Source organism: Amia ocellicauda, chromosome 1 (genome assembly GCF_036373705.1).
Source record: "Amia ocellicauda isolate fAmiCal2 chromosome 1, fAmiCal2.hap1, whole genome shotgun sequence".
NCBI classification, from domain to species: domain Eukaryota; kingdom Metazoa; phylum Chordata; class Actinopteri; order Amiiformes; family Amiidae; genus Amia; species Amia ocellicauda.
The window spans coordinates 33,884,289-33,901,761 of NC_089850.1; the positions used below are offsets into that span (position 1 = coordinate 33,884,289).

The 17,473-nt window shown below is 37.0% G+C and overlaps 1 protein-coding gene across 1 annotated transcript in view; it reads right to left on the minus strand.

Annotated features, from left to right (window-relative positions):
• klhl32 (kelch-like family member 32) overlaps positions 1-17,473 on the minus strand; it is a 51,078-nt gene that overhangs the window by 18,834 nt on the left and 14,771 nt on the right. The window contains exon 5 of the mRNA XM_066702649.1: positions 11,537-11,752. Coding sequence (XP_066558746.1) covers positions 11,537-11,752 — 216 coding nt within the window. The remainder of the gene's footprint in view (positions 1-11,536; positions 11,753-17,473) is intronic.

Genomic DNA, 17,473 nt, shown 5'->3' on the forward strand with positions numbered 1-17,473 from the left:
TACAGTTAAAACACTATTTGAAAATCACCACTACTGATCTGTCCATGTATTGAACTTTTTACTTATATTGATTGACTTAAAATACATTGGTAATAGGTCATTTTGATTGATTCTTACATCTTTCTAATGGTATGATCCATCTGTGTTTTAGTTATGTGTATCTTACAGCAGTGGCTGCAATATAACAATATGAATGTAATGTTTATTTTACCCTTTCTTTCTTAAATGTTATTACAGCATTTTGTTGTTCTTGAGCTTTTTATTTAATACACTAAACTCCATGCTTCAAAATTAGCAGAACCTCACTTGCAAAAAGTAGACTGATGGTATGTTAAAGTTATATATATATATATATATATATAGTTGTGTGTGTGTATGTATACTATGAGCCATCGCATCAGTGCAAGCTTTCAGAATAATTACATCACGTGTGATTCTCAGAAACCTGCAATGAGAGATAAAGACCCTGTAGCACATTATTTCAGCTGGCTTTGTATTCACCCCAACCCCCACTCCCTCTTCCAAAAAAAAGGAAAAAAAATCCACTTTCGGAATACAGTGTGATTAAGGGGAAAAAAGGCTGAGAATGCTACTTTGTTAGTTGGCTGTGAAGGTCACATAGCATAAAAGAACTTCCTCAGGGCAGAGAATAAATTAAATCCCAAAGAAAAAAGAAAATGTGATTTCCAGAGTGTGAGCCTCAAACTCTAAATGACAATGATTGACAGCTAAACTATATCCGTGCAATATCAGAGACCGCACGTTCTCATTTACCTCAGCATTGCCAGCTAGCGCCCATTAAACATCCGTCTGATGCCCAAATTAACCTTCTCTGCAAACTGAAGGAGGCACAAACTATCATAATCAACCTTTCATTATCACAGCAGCGTCTAGTTAAAGGGTCAGAATAATTGTGCCATCAGAGCCCTGATTGTTTTCAATCAACAGACGGCCAGAGTGACAGCTTGGTGATTGAACAGTTTGATGAAACCACACTAGGCCTAATCAGGGGAGATGAAAGGGAGGCATGATTGGTGCAAATGAACAGTCATGCCGCTCCTCTTCTTTCACAATCTGAAATTACCCTTAAATTTTGCTTTCTTCCCCTATGAGTGCATTTGGAGAGAAGGTTTGATTTGTTATGAGTTATGACAGCAGTGTGTTAGGAAACACAGGTAGGATAACTTCAGTGTGGGCTGGAGGAAAAAAAAGAACAACAAGGAGAAAATAAAGAAATGAATCACGGAAAAAAGCACAAAATTACATGAAGTCTATCTTCTATAACCTTCCAAAGACCTAATCGTGCAAGCATGAACCTTTCTGGAACAAAACACATCCCATTCTAGGTCTGTGCAGCTTATAACAATCCAAAAAAATATATATGTGCACAGATAAAAATAACTCCTATATTACAATAACAAATTGACATAAATTATAGCCCAATGTATAATTTTAGAATTCATGAGGAAAAAATACTGACAGGTTTGAGGTTTTAATCACTCACAGATTAATAAAAGAAACTGTAATTAGGGGAAGTTTAGAAAACATTAAAGTCAACAACACATTTTCCATATCAAATGTTCTTTTTTGCCATTTTACTCAAAGCTTTTACAGATAAAATATTTAATAAACTATTGTTTTTACTGACAGACGGTAGACATACCATACATAAATTGAAAAATTGTATATTTAAGGTTATTTTATTTCATAACAGTCTGGATACTGTATATCCCAACTTCCCAGGATTGTATTGCTTCTGAACAGCTCTCTTTGATAGTTGATGGGGTCCTCTCTTTGTAAACAACATGGCTATAATAAAATGTCTATTTTTGATTAGATTGGAAATGAAAAATTTACAGAATAGAATGTAAATATTTTAGACTTTAATCAGCTTCCAGCTTCGGTTGGTTCTTGAAACAACACTCATTCCTCCTTGTCTAACTGTCCTTGTAGCTCTGCAAAAATCAAAAAATCATGCTGAAGAGTAGGTTTATTCTTTTTTAGTTGAAATCTTTTTTAGGAGTCTAGTTGTCTCTATTTAGGACCTTAAGATCCAAGACTTGATTGAAAGAAGGGAGCACATGTGGGGAACTCTAAATAAAAATGTAGTTACACTTTATTATGGATAATATATATATATATATATATATATATATATATATATATATATATATATACAAATATATTATTTTAAATTTTTTATTTTTTTATTTTTTATTTGAAATTATATCTCTATTATTGTTCATCATGGTTTCTACAGTTATAAAAAATGTGTGCGTATGCCATCAGCTCTCATTTTCCTTCATCTAATCTCAACTAATGTTATGGATTGACAAGGAGGCGGTCTTCTCTACAGTGACACTACACCACTGTGCCTTTGACTGTTTATTAGCAGAACACATAGGCCAGGATCTCTGCTCTCTAGAATTAAGACAAGAAGAACCACACATTTCCCAATAGATCCACTCTGAAAGAACAAGTCTTTCATGCTACTTAAAATATAGTTTATTTTCCAATACTGCTTCAAGTACAAATGCATTTCTGTGTAAAATCACATTTTAAAGCCTTTCAGCATCATATATATTATCCTCCCTAAAGCAAATCTTATTTTACTTTATAATTGATGCAGGCTATTTTACTAGAAGTAGGGTAATCCACTTTAAGTCTTGCTTAATATGCGGATATATTAGCTTGTAAAAAGAGGCAGGGTCACCAGACCTATTTATTGCTCGGCCTTCTTCCACTGTGCTTCTTAGGCAGGCAGTACAGAATGCAATAGGCATGTCTACATTTGATTTGTATTTTCATTAATGAATCTATGAGAGATTACATATATATATATATATATATATATATATATATATATATATATATATATATATATAGATAGATAGATAGATAGATAGATAGATAGATAGATAGATAGATTATAATGCATATATATGCATTTGATCCTTTGTCCTAAAAGGAAGTTGCAGTGTGATGATTCAAGAATTAAAGATCTGTTTCTGAAAGTTATTTTATTTGTTAAATATTTATTTATTTGTACTGCTCTGTGATATTGCATGAATAGACCTTTGATTAACAATTAACATGTGTTCTTTTAACAGTGCATGGAAACAAGCAAAACAAATCATCAATTTCAATATTTTAAGAAGCTAACAGACATGTGCAACTCATTTATTTCAGTGTATATATTTTTAGACCTTGAGTGAATATAGGGAACATAAACAGTGGTAATACAGTATATTTTTATTTGTGTATTTATTTTATTCATGTTATATACAGTAACAGAATTATAAAAATGCACAACACTATATTTTAATATAAAACAATAAAAAATTGCAAACATTTATACAATTTCTCAAATACTTTAACCTAAACATTTCTAAAAATTAATACCTTAAGTTGAATGTCAAGTAAATGGATCACATAGCATAAAATTGTGAAAACACATATGGAATTATAATGATATTAAGCTAGATGAAACAATATGTAGTTCAGAATAGTTGACAACTTGAATCAACACATCGAACAGTAAAATCTACTAACTGCTGCAGACCTAACAGTTCATCATTTTTCCAGTTGAATGCAAGGTTTCTGACTGTGACCTCAGTGTGTTTCTTCACTTCTCCCCAACTCTCCTCGGTCCTGCCAGTCAGCTTCTCCTGTCCATGCATCAACACCCCGTCACTTGGCACATCGCTGCCTCACAGCTGCCACTGACGTGAAAACAGCAAAGGTCCTTCATCTTCAAACTTTGCATTAACTTGAAAAGGTTTTGCTCTCCAGACCGAGTGCTGTTTTCTTTTAAATGGAGTTTAAAACTGAAGTTCAGGAATAGGACAACCCCAATCTCACGCCAGATTTCTGCCTTCCCAGGCATAAGTATCCAGCAACAAACACACTTTCCCAGCATTCATTGCTTTGCATCCCCTCACCAGCCCACACACTGCCTTTCAAGCAGATCCTGGGCTCATTCCATCTAGTGGGGCGGGGTTGATGGCCTCATCCTCATGGCCAGGTCATCGTTCCCTTAATCAAGCAAGTCTAGGCCAAAATTAACACTTTGTACCTTCTACTACATACGTCTGTTGGGGTTGTCTGCACTCCTGAAACAAAGATACCAGTAACACCTGACTCAAGGGCGAAAGGGAAAATTCAAGGGATGTGGACCTTGTGTTCAAAAACTCACAAAATTCAAGATCTGATGTTTGCTGAATTAGTACAATTCTGTGCGTCCTTACACTTTTATTATGATTATTATTATTATTATTATTATTATAATTATTATTATTATTATAACATAAGAAAGTTTACACAAGAGAGGAGGCCATTCAACACATCGTGCTCGCTTGGTGTCCATTAATAACTAAGTGATCCAAGCATCCTATCCAGTCTATTTTTAAATGTTCCCAACTTTCAGCTTCAGCCACATTGCTGGGGAGTTTGTTCCAGATTGTGACGCCTCTCTGTGTGAAGAAGTGTCTCCTGTTTTCTGTCTTGAATGCCTTGAAACCCAATTTCCATTTGTGTCCCCGGGTGCGTGTGTCCCCGCTGATCTGGAAAAGCTCCTCTGGTTTGATGTGGTCGATGCCTTTCATGATTTTGAAGACTTGGATCAAGTCCCCACGTAGTCTCCTCTGTTCCAGGGTGAAAAGTTTCAGTTCCTCAGTCTCTCAGTAGGACATTCCCTTCAGACCTGGAATAAGTCTGGTTGCTCTCCTCTGATTTTTTTCTTGAAGTGAGGTGCCCAGAACTGTACACAGTACACAATAGTTGTAGTAGTAGTAGTAGTAGTAGTAGTAGTAGTAGTAGTAGTAGTAGTAGTAGTAGTAGTAGTATTTTCAAATTACTAAAAGGCTTGAGAAATGAGTTTGCATGTCAGTGCCATTTTCTATAATGACCATTACAAACAGTGAAAACTCCTTCATTGGGCTCTGAACACCCACCTACATCCCATCCAGTCCTCTCTGATCTGAGGTCTCCCCAACACATTAACACTAAACTGCATTTCTTCCATCCATTGCATTTCTGACCCAACCACAGCACTCCACAGTTAACCCATTAATGGGATTCACATTACAGACTAATACAATGGACAGAAACTGAGCGTGAAACAAGAAGCCCATCCCACTTCTGACACAGAACACCAATTGCGGAACAGAAGAGCCAGGCTCCTGTGTGTGAATAGCTGCAGGTGTCAAGATGTCACTACTCAGATGATGAGGCATTCCCTAAAATGATTATACTTACAGTTCATATATAACTCAGTCATTTCCAGGTCTGTGTTTCAATAAAAGAACCTCTCGGTTAATCAACAGATTTATCCAGTTGGATTGAGCTGCAATCAGACATTTTATACTGAGGTTCTGTGGCTGACTATTGACTACAGTCACACCACAGAATTAATGGAGAGACAATAATCCCAGACATTAAAATGTTGTTGGCCATTTCAAGGGCAGTGCCTGAATTATTTTCTTTTCATTACAAATGTTATTTGAAAAAATTGAAATAAAGACAAATGGCCAAGACGAAAACAAGATAAATTCCCCTGCTTGAGTATTTCAGTCCTTTCCCCCGGAAGACTTAACAGGAGATCAAGCTCCTATCCCAGAGCCCTGCTGCTGAGATCTTTATTTCCCACATACACACTTTTCTGATCAGCACAGAGAGCTTCACACGTATGCCTCTCTCTGAGATCAGCTCACAAGAAGTGATTTTGTTCCTTTCTTGTCATCATAAGCTTTACGCACCCTTCTTAAGGTCACTTTTTTATCTCTGCTTCTTTTTTTAACAATCTGAAAGCTCCTGTTTTTCTTCTTTCTTTTTTTTTGGCAAGGATGAGGATTGGGCAAAGTCAATGAGCACTTTATTAAAGAGAGGCAGGCTTGGTAATGAGCAATTCAGCAGTTTAATGAGATTTTGTAGATCTGTCTCTAGCCTGTCCATCAAGTTTCTGTTCTGTAAAGCGCCCCGACACTAATCCTCCACCCTCCCAATCTTCACCTAGAGCTGGATATTAGATTCTTTCATGGTATATTGCATTAACAGTATAACCTCAGCAGAAATCCAGGCAACTTAACTGCACTTGAGGCATTACAGACGGGATGATTTGATTTCTTCAACACAGTGGTACAAGTATAAAGGAATTCTCTCAAACAGCACCCACAGATCCGTACGGGCCCATGAACACACACTTATGCACCGTTATTGAATCTTTTCGTTTTGCTCCTCTAAAATAAAAATATGGAGAACAACAATATGGAAAATTAATTCAATAGCTTCCAAACAATATTCCGCCCTGCAATCCATAGCACGTCTCCTTCAAGAAGAGTTTGCACTCCAAAAGATCTGAGTATTTTGTGGCCTACTGGAACAACTCATGGATGTATACCCCAATGATGCCTCAAAGGACTACACGGAAAATGTAAAAGTAAACTAATTCCAAAGGAGAAAGGTGTCTAATCCCACCCAGCCATCCCCCATCCCATATTTTGCAAATGAATAATTCACTCAGACAGAGGAGGTTTATACCGCACAGCGCAGTAATTAATGGTTCCAATGCGCGTGGCTACAATAGGGTGTTAAATTCAAAACACCTTACTACAGCCAAAATTAAGGCAACATTAAGCATTGCTGCTACCCCATGCTATTACAAAGACAATGCCTACTACATATTATCATGATATTAATAACCCACACAAAATCAGCCCATTTAATTTGCAGTTTGCATTCTAGACCCACAGTGGTTCAAATGGATATAAAAGGCTAGCTGCTGTTTTCATGTGTAGGATTATTTTAAACCATCAGCATTTTTTTCTTTTGATAAATTAAGTTCAAATTAATTTCTAACTACACATGGAAGAAAACACACACCTAATACTTTAAACATAAAAGCCTACCCTCTGAGGTATAAAAAGTATAGCATTCCTTCCTGAGAGCCGTACCTCAATTAATTTACAAACCCCTTAGAGAATTTGACTTACCTACCAGGGCAAAAATACTGTTAATGGTCCTACTTGAGTGGGTATTTAAAATGCAGCAGGTTGTTGTTACTGATGATAGAACAAAACAAGTCAAGGAGACGAGTGGTCCCACCAGTGTAGGCAACAAACATTATCTATATTGTTTTGCAAGCTACTGGTCCACAGAAATCCTGTTCATAGGTATAAAATGACAGGTATATAATGTATCATGCTCAAGTTACTAACATAAATGCTCATAACAGCACACTCCTCTCTTAGCCCAGTATCTACCCTGACCATCCAGTCCAGAAAGAGCCGTTTACCGATTGCTCTTGTAATCTTGAATTTCCTGCCCACCACCAGAAAGCAATTCTGTGGTAACAAAGAGAGAGATGACAGAGTGAGTCTGCAGATGTGTCTAAGGCATTTTACAGTACAATACAAAACAAGCTGAAGTACTTAGAATTTGGCAAGTAACAGACACGCTGTAGTTGGCAAAATCAATTAATTCCACAGTGCTTGTTTCCCCCTCCAACAGTATAAAAGAAGCTATGTAGTGCTGACTCTTGGAAAACAAGTCCATTGTATTCCAGGACAGGCACCATTTCTAAAATGTTTTAAAAACAATAATTCAGATCTCAGCTGTAATCGTTGCAGTTCCTCTACAGAACGTGTAAGGACAACATTTAAAATTATTTGTTCAGTTCACTTTACCAGTTTTACAAAGATCTTGTACCTGTCTCCAGCTTTCACGGATTAAAACAAACTAAGAAACAGACAAAAACTCAATTAATTAACTTCCGACTGACAATATTTTCTAATTATTAATAAAGATTACGGTCATGGTTCTACAGATGAAGAATGCTCCTATAATGCCAAAATTATTATACATTCTAAGGATACAATACCCAGTATAATTCATAAATCTCAGTTTAAGGCTCAGAGGAAGCATCTGTCCCCAATTATCTAAGGGCTCTTGTGAAAAGTCACAGTTAGCATGTGAACAGTTTAAAGATAAAGACTATTTCTTAATTTGAAAATATATGTGTTTCTGTGCCATCATGCACATATATGAAATAACCTTTACTGGTGCATGTTAGAACAAAGGATAAGCAGACACCTATTTCTTATTTTTGATTCAGAAATATATCTAATGAACTGTAATGAGCTAAAACCTTTGAACAGATACATACAAATGGTGTAATAGTATACAGAAATGAGTAAATCCTTTCAATTTACTCCACCTTCTATTCACCTTGTCAGGTAATCCCTGCTTAATTCTACCATGACCTCAGCAAAAAATATTGGCATATTTTCCACATGACTGATCACAAACTGACCCTACAGAAAGACATTCAAAATGCCATCCCTTACGTGGCTGCAGAAGGCATTAAAGCTTTGAAGAAAATGTATTGACCTGAAAGGACCAGTCAATAAGTAATTAGTAATGAACACGGCTCAGATGCTTTCTGTACCTCTAGTGGTAACTTAACAGATTCACTTTGTGCTGGAACCATTCTCTGCATCCTAGTAATCCTGTAAAGGGGGTATCCATTGTATCTGCCCATAAAAAACATTCGGAGCATGAACCTCAAGCTCCTGCCCAGTCAATTAGGGACACAAACTTCACACTGAGTGGTAACAGCCTATCACTAGGATGCCTTAAACAGGCATTAAACTGGCTAAATTGCTTAGCGGCTAGTGGATTGAGAGGTCATTGCTCCAACTCCCAGATGAGGTTGCCCCCGTCTAGACTTTCGACTGACACAAAAGGCCTCTGGGGAATATTTGTCCTTCTGTCCGACGCGCAGATAAATTTCAAAACAATTACAAAGAGAAAATGCCCTGAGGACCGCAGTCAGCTGTTCAGTGTCTGATCTCCTGCAGAAGGGACAGTGGAGGCTGCCAGCAATATAAACCGGTGCAAAGTATGCATACATTAGAGGGTTTTATTTTTTTCTGTGGTTATGTTTGCCCCTCCATGTACGGTGTGATACTTGTATAATTAAAAAGTCCACAGAGTCGTTAAATTTGTTACACCTTTCTTGTACATAAGCAAAAAGTAATCTGGGCTGATACTGAAAATGTATTTAACTAAAAGCAGAAATGATATATTTACTATATCATATAAATCATATAAAATCTCAAAGTGCACTTCTATATTGCACGAGAGTAAAAGAGATTAAATAATGGTACTGAGTTCTCCAAAACACAGATAATGAACGTATGAATGATAACACAGGCAAACACAGATGTACTTACATATATATTTAATTTTAAAAAATGCTTTAGAAATATTTTAGTCATAGCACAACAGCTATTGACAATTTTAGGGTATCATCAAATACTTTTCTGTTTTACACAGTGATTGCGTACTGCAAAAAAAAAACACATATCTGATAGCAATGCATTTAAGTGTACCAGAAGTTTAGATGGGAATGAAAATTAGGTTTTGATAGATCAGAATAGATTATTCTACTGATTAATGTCTCTGAAGACCGGGTTAGGACTTGTTTTCCCCCAGCTTACATCTAAGCACCTATAAAAACCAAAAAGCAAGACTATTTGATGAGCAGAATAAAGAACCGCCTTTCAGCTAGGCAGACCTGGTTGAAGAAAATAATAATAAAAAAGAGTTCATGCTAGATGGTTCTCTATTAGCACATCAATGGTGTCAGTTAAGGGCTCGATGGGCTTCTGTGCTTTGCCACACTTATTTACATCCTTTTGTCTTTCTCTGCCAGCCCTTTGAAAGGCTTTCTCCAGCAGATCATTCATACACCCTTGCCCACAATGGCTGGGGATGGGAGTGCTGTGTGTCTCCTTCCTGGGTCAGTGATGCGAGGGGAGCCAGCTCCGGCTGCCCGGCGGGGCAGGGCTGTCTGAGCGCTGCAGCACCGGTTCTGGTTCCTGACCTGAACCCGGCATTGTCAGGAACTGAGCTCTGCGGCGCAGGGTCAAAACCTTCCAGAATCAGCAAGTTGAACTGCAGTGCCCGTCTTTGTTCTGCACTTTGTTTCATATGCTAATGAGAGCACGCACAACAGACAGTGGAGATGTGTGGAGAGCGGTGCTGCAAATCCAGCCTCCAAATTTGTCAGCAAATGGCAACAATGCACTCCACACTGACTATTATTTTCCACGCATTTCGCAGGCACCCCCATTTTCAGAGAAATGTAGCGTTGGGATGAGGGGGATGCAGGGGAAATATTTGTCTTGAAAAGCATGGCAGAAATACCTCGATATACATGGAAATCTAAATACTTGTATACAAATAAAGATGCATTTAAAATTCTGCACATCCTTATTCCTGTATTATGTATTATGAAAATATTACACTGGCACACTACAGCAGCATTGGCTTTCAACAAGCATGAAATAAGGACATCCTTGTTTTAGATGTACAGTTTAACACTTGGCATATATATATATATATATATATATATACACACACACACATAGAGCGAAAGAAAAGATAGCCAGATATATATATATATATATATATATATATATATATATATATATATATATAGAGAGAGAGAGAGAGAGAGAGAAAATAATTTAATTGCATCACTTATTTTAATGCTATTGGTTAGAGAATAAGCTGTACCTAAATACATAAGGTTAAGTACATCTTTGATTGTATTGTATGCAATATAACAATGTGTGTGCTTTATTGTGTGCTCACAGCAGAAGGCAGCATCATGTGATCTGTGCTGGTATGCAAAGAGATCCTGGCATTCATCACCAGGCCCACGTTCTGCTTGTCATTTCAAGGGAGTGAAGGCCTGCTCAACTGAACTGTGACCTAAGTGTCATACAATAGCCCGCAAGCTTCATTTTGTACTCTGTGCTATCTTCTCACTAGGTTCTGCTGGTAGGTTCCTTTTTTTTAGGTTAAAAACCATGTGCGACAATATATTTTTATTTTTGTGAAAATATGAAAACAGAAAATGCTGAAAGAACTGAAAACTAATTAAAAAAGAAAAATAAACATGGTCAAGGAAAGTGGATATTCAATTGTTTCTAAACTTTTTTGTTTTTGTTTTTATGTAGCATAGCTTCACAGACCATGCCAGATATTTTAAATTAGAAAAAAACATGATATTCTCTGTAAAGTAATTTTTTTGAAAGAAAAAATTATGTTTGACAATAGAGTAAAAGACCACCATGATGCCAGATGCGATATTACGGTACAAGTTATTATACATTTAACTGCAGTCAAATACAAACAGTCCTACATGCTCTAGACTCATATACAGAAAAATAAAGATTTTTTTCCAGAGCTGTATCTATAAAATATATTTTACAGGTATAATGCATTTGAATTTTTTTTCAAATATAAGACAAAACATTAAACATAGATATTATGTCCAAATATGTGTACAATGTAATATTGCTGTTATCTTGAAATCAAATCCACAAAAAAATAAAAGAAAATCCAGCTCCAAAATGTTTTAAATGAAGTAATTGTGCAGAGCTCAGGTGGAAGGAGATGCTGCAGTCCCCCCTCCCCCGGGGAGCTGTGTGGTGTAGCCGTGGAGTAAAGCGTGTCATGTATGTGTTACCTGCCAGATCTGCTCCTCGCTCAGGGAGGTGAGGCGGTCGCTCTTGAGGACCTCGCGCAGCAAGCGGTAGGGCAGCACCAGGACCTGCTCCTCGTGAGTTCTCAGCAGCTCAGACAGGTGCTTCACCAGGAAGCCCACCACGGCCTCCTCCAGCAGGGTCAGGTTGAACAGGTCAGCCAGTTTGTACAGGTCCAGGTAATTAAAGTTGTTCAGCTCCTGAAGCCAAGCACAAAGCCCATGAACAGATACTGATGGAAACACATTTTGAGGAAGCAAACCGTAAGAATGTGGCACTATAAAAATATACACATAATTTATCACATATGAAGAATTAAATATGATTCAGCAATATAGCTTAGTGGTTAAGTCTCTGGATTTGTAGTTGCAGGTTAAAATGTCTAGGTGTACCGCTGAAGTAAAAACCCAACTGTATACATCGGTAATCATGCAAGTTTGCTTTGGATAAAAATATCAATCAAATAAATAAGAATACAAAGAAAACAATAAGAGCTCAGATAAGATACCTACACTGGATTAGTCTTCTGCAAACCTTGAAATCGGGAATGAGATATTGATGTTTATGAAGGCGGCTATTTGTGTCACGATTGTGTAAAACTATATGCGGCAAAAGCACTCTTACATGATCATATTCATTAGAATCAGATAAGGTATTTAATTTATATAAATATAATTTTCTAGATACAGGTTTAAAAAGAAAAGAGAAACACAACTAAATAAATAGGGTGGATGACTTATGTTAACACCAACCAGAAATAAAAAATGCTTGTGTTTTTTTTAAAACCATATACAATGGGGAAAAATTGCATGTTCCATCAAAGGACCTCTTCAGTTAACAGTGCTGATTGGCAACGTAATGAAGAAAATGTTTCAGGCAGCAATGAAAAGAACGTTATTTTATAGGATGGCAAGCACAATTTAAATTGAATGGCGAAAAACTGATCTTACCTCCTATTTTTACGATTACAGACCAATGATTACCATGTCATGTTACTGCATGCATGAAAAGGTGGAAATTATTTTTTGGCAGCAGAATGATTTTAAGACACAACAGTGCCAAGTTGCATCTTACTGTGTTGCATGCATTTGTAGGAAAATCAATCAAGAGTCAAACCATTTATTTCATTTTACACTGCTCATTAACCATTAAAACTATATATGAGCTCTTATTGTGATTAAAAACCAAATGTTTTTCTTTTAAAACCCATTCGTTTTGATTTTAATCAATACTTGTGTGCTTTGCCTTATTACCTGAATGTAAAACACTGCCTGATTTAGTTTTAAGGCTAACTGAATAGAAAGTAACAGCCCTGATATGTACTGAATATGATCAGAATTAATTAATTCAGCAAATAAAAAATATTATTCTACTTACAATAGATTTCTGTAAGAATGTTTACTTCAGCTTCTAATCTATCCATTACTATGCGTGCAAAGAGACACAAATCAATAAAAAAAAGAAAAACAATCTGCCAAGAGAAAAGGCCCTTTCCTATTTAGAGGTATTGACCTATAATCTTGTTACTGAAGGAGTTAAATAGCCTCAGTATTTCACCCTCTGCTTCATGAAATGTCACCCCTGATGCATAAATGAATATTTCAAGGTAGTCCAGATAGGGTAATATTTGGATGTGTTCCACTATAACACCTCGCCTGTAACAAGCATCAATTTACACTACAGTCGTATTGAGCCATAATATGATTAAATTAGTGGACAGGAATGGCTCTGTGTTCTCTCTATATATTAAGCGCTATGCTGTTAGTTATATACTGTATATATCAGTTTTATTTTGGTGCTTAAATACCTCCTAATCACTCGGTCCACATACATTTCAAATAAAGAGAAAGCTGCAGAAACATGTAGAAATAAATGTAGGAAACGGCGGACTATCCTGTTAGTCAGGCTGAGAGATTTTGTTTACAAGGTGTCACTGATACGCTTTGAATTAAAATATTAAGGCAGTTAAATGAGACTTGTTAATTGCATGTCAGCCAGAATGCCATCTTTCACAATGCATTCCTCATACACAGGCGAGTGCTAAACTAATACTGTTTAAGAACAAATTAATGTCCATGAATAAAATACATCCCCAGCAGTGAGATAATAATTTGCCTGTACAGTATCATTATTGGACACGCTCCTTGTTTAATAAGATGTATTTAATTCATAACCTAATGACTGATACATAAAGAAATAGAGATGAACCCTGCAATTACTTTCATGTGAGTGTGTCACCTTATTTGTAAAACCTGGGTGTAATCTACACGCAATAAGAACAAATGACCAATTTTGCAATGCAGAGTGATAAATGGCCTGGGCCACTACAGGCAAAGCTAAGAATCAGCTGCCAGTGAATGCTTTCCTTTTTTTTTGTAATCTGCTTTAAAATTACACCATACATTAGATAGTGTTAGGCAAATAAAGGTAATTTACAGCTGATTATGCTAGCGGTCTCTATTATTAAACAAAATGAATCATCTTGGGAAGAAGAGGAGTCTTAGTTATTTATGCAAACATAGTGAAATGCTGCCACCTGCTGTTCTCTCACTCCAACCCTCCGCTGCATTTTCTCTTTTCTTTGCTACAGTTAAGGTTACTGATTTTAAGTTATAGCTGACCATTTAATATAACCTTCTTTATAATGATTACATTATTGGAGTTATTTTTACAGTTAACTAAATACAACACGAATTCTTACTACGGTTAACAGAACTGTAACGACCTAAACATGGTCAAGGCAGAACAGAAACTATAGTGCAGTTCACTGCATCGACCCTCGGTACTCCCGCTTAGACAGGAAACCACAGAAATGTACTCATGTGTTACTGTATCTTTCACACACTAATATATTACTGGAAATACATACTACATGTTGAGAACATAGGTCAGAGCGTTTAGTTTTAAATTACTGTGTATTTTTTAATAAGCATTCCATGGTTTAAAAACACTTTTTTATACAGTACTGTGCAAAAGTTTTAGGCAGGTGTGAAAAAATGCTGTACAGTAAGAATGCTTTCACAAATAGACATGTTAATAGATTATATTTATCAATTAACTAAATGCAAAGTGAGTGAACAGAAGAAAAATCTACATCAAATCCATATTTGCTGTGACCACCCTTTGCCTTCAAAACAGCATCAATTCTTCTAGGTACACTTGCACACAGTTTTTGAAGGAACTCGGCAGGTAGGTTGGCCCAAACATCTTGGAGAACTAACCACACTTCTTCTTAGGCAGCCTCAGTTGCTTCTCTCTCGTCATGTAATCCCAGACAGACTCGATGATGTTGAGATCAGGGCTCTGTGGGGGCCACACCATCACTTCCAGGACTCCTTGTTCTTCTTTACGCTGAAGATAGTTCTTAATGACTGTCGCTGTATGTTTGGGGTCATTGTCATGCTGCAGAATAAATTTGGGGCCAATCAGATGCCTCCCTGATGGTATTGCATGATGGATAAGTATCTGCCTGTACTTCTCAGCATTGAGGAGACCATTCATTCTGACCAAATCCCCAACTCCATTTGCAGAAATGCTGCCCCAAACTTGCAAGGAACCTCCACCATGCTTCACTGTTGCCTGCAGATACTCATTCGTGTACTGCTCTCCAGCCCTTCGGCGAACAAACTGCCTTCTGCTACAGCCAAATATTTCACATTTTGACTCATCAGTCCAGAGCACCTGCTGCCATTTTTCTGCACCCCAGTTCCTGTGCTTTCATGCATAGTTGAGTCGCTTGGCCTTGTTGCCACGTCGGAGGTATGGCTTTTTGGTCGCAAGTCTTCCATGAAGGCCACTTCTGACCAGACTTCTCCAGACAGTAGATGGGTGTACCAGGGTCCCACTGTTTTCTGCCAATTCTGAGCTGATGGCACTGCAGGACATCTTCCGATTGTGAAGGGAAGTAAACATGATGTGTCTTTCATCTGCTGAAAGAAGTCTCCTTGGCCGACCACTGCATCTACGGTCCTCAATGTTGCCCGTTTCTTTGTGCTTCTTCAAAAGAGCTTGGACAGCACACCTGGAAACCCCTGTCTGCCTTGAAATGTCTGCCTGGGAGAGACCTTGCTCATGCAGTATAACTACCTTGTGTCTTGTTGCTGTGCTCAGTCTTGCCATGGTGTATGACTTTTGACAGTAAACTGTCTTCAGCAACCTCACCTTGTTAGCTGAGTCTGGCTGTTCCTCACCCAGTTTGATTCCTCCTACACAGCGGTTTCTGTTTCAGTTAATGATTGTGTTTCAACCTACATATTGAATTGATGATCATTAGCACCTGTTTGGTATAATTGTTTAATCAGACACCTGACTATATGTCTACAAAATCCCTGACTTTGTGCAAGTGTACCTAGAAGAATTGATGCTGAATTGAAGGCAAAGGGTGGTCACACCAAATATGGATTTGATGTAGATTTTTCTTCTGTTCAGTCACTTTGCATTTAGTTAATTGATAAATATAATCTATTATCATGTATATTTTAGAAAGCATTCTTACTTTACTGCCTAAAACTTTTGCACAGTACACTATATATATTTTTGTTCTTATGTTCAGCTTTCAACATGATTGCTAGTGTATACCCAGAAGTGCAAACCATATTACTATTATTTGTGTTTAATAGTCACTGTTTCCGTTTTAGCTTTTTAACTCTTGATACATTTTCATTATCGGGCATTTAAGGTTAAGGTTATAGTTATCTCCTGCAATTTGGCCTGCCTACAACAGTGTTTTTTACATGAATTGTAAAAAGGCCTAATCTACCAAAATCTCCTGGCTCTTTGCTTTTCTATTTCTTAATAATCCTGTTCCTACAGTAATAATATAGCATTTCAAAGTTAGCAGGAAACATTTTAGCCTTGTATTTATTGAAGACTTGTATTGTGTAATGAGTTCCATATAACTATTAAGGAATCTCTTGATTCTGACTTTAACCATGTTTGCTTCTCTTACTTGAGAGAAAATAGCCTGTATGGTGCACTGCTCAAATCTCACACACGCATGACGCCTTTCATCAGCTTTAATGACTCAACTGCTCTCCACAGTGACACTCCAGCTAAATGTGGACTCACACAATGGAGGCCAGACACCTCTGCACTGGACCAGCAGAGGAAATCAACTGACAATCAGCCCAATTTCAGCCCAACTTGAAATATCATGCCCACTTCTACTCATAATATTGAAACTATTAAAACACAAACTAGACACCAAAAAAAGTGTAACTGAAACTAATTTTGAAACCACACAGCGCGTTAAGGGATGTTTTGAGGGATCTGAAGTGTGCAAAACATTTTTCAACTACCCACATTGTACATGTAATGTAGGAGGACTACTGCATAACAGCAGGTTAACGGTTTTCGTTTACCTAATGACTGTGACTAAAACAGTTTTAAATCAGTCTCATGCTAAGCACACTCCTGATTCCAAAGTACTATTTTAAAAAAGCATCTCAACTCCGACCTTCTTCTGAAGAATGCAGGGTTTTATGAGGCTGATGAAAACGCAGCAGCAGAATCATTTCTATTCCTGCTTGAGTTAAGTTCTGTCTCCTGTCTCCTAGCCAGATTTGTATTTGACCTTCCTTTGTTTCTCCACTCATCAATAAAATATCCAGTGCACAACAAAGTAATTACTCTTTATTTATAGAATTTATAAAATAAAATGCACTGTATTTTTCTTTGCTATTAAGGCATATAAGAAGGTTGTGATCTGAGACATCTAACAAATACTGTAATGTTGGGTAAAAAAAGAAGCAGGAATCCACTACTTCATCATGATTTTAACAGTATTATTTGTTTAACCCTTTTTTAACAACTTGCAGCGTCAACAGTGTTTATCCAGAGTGATTAGCCAGAGTCTTTGTTTAACCTGTTTTCATATAGCAGTAGTTGCTTTTGTCCACCAGATTTCCAAAAGCTCCAAAGAA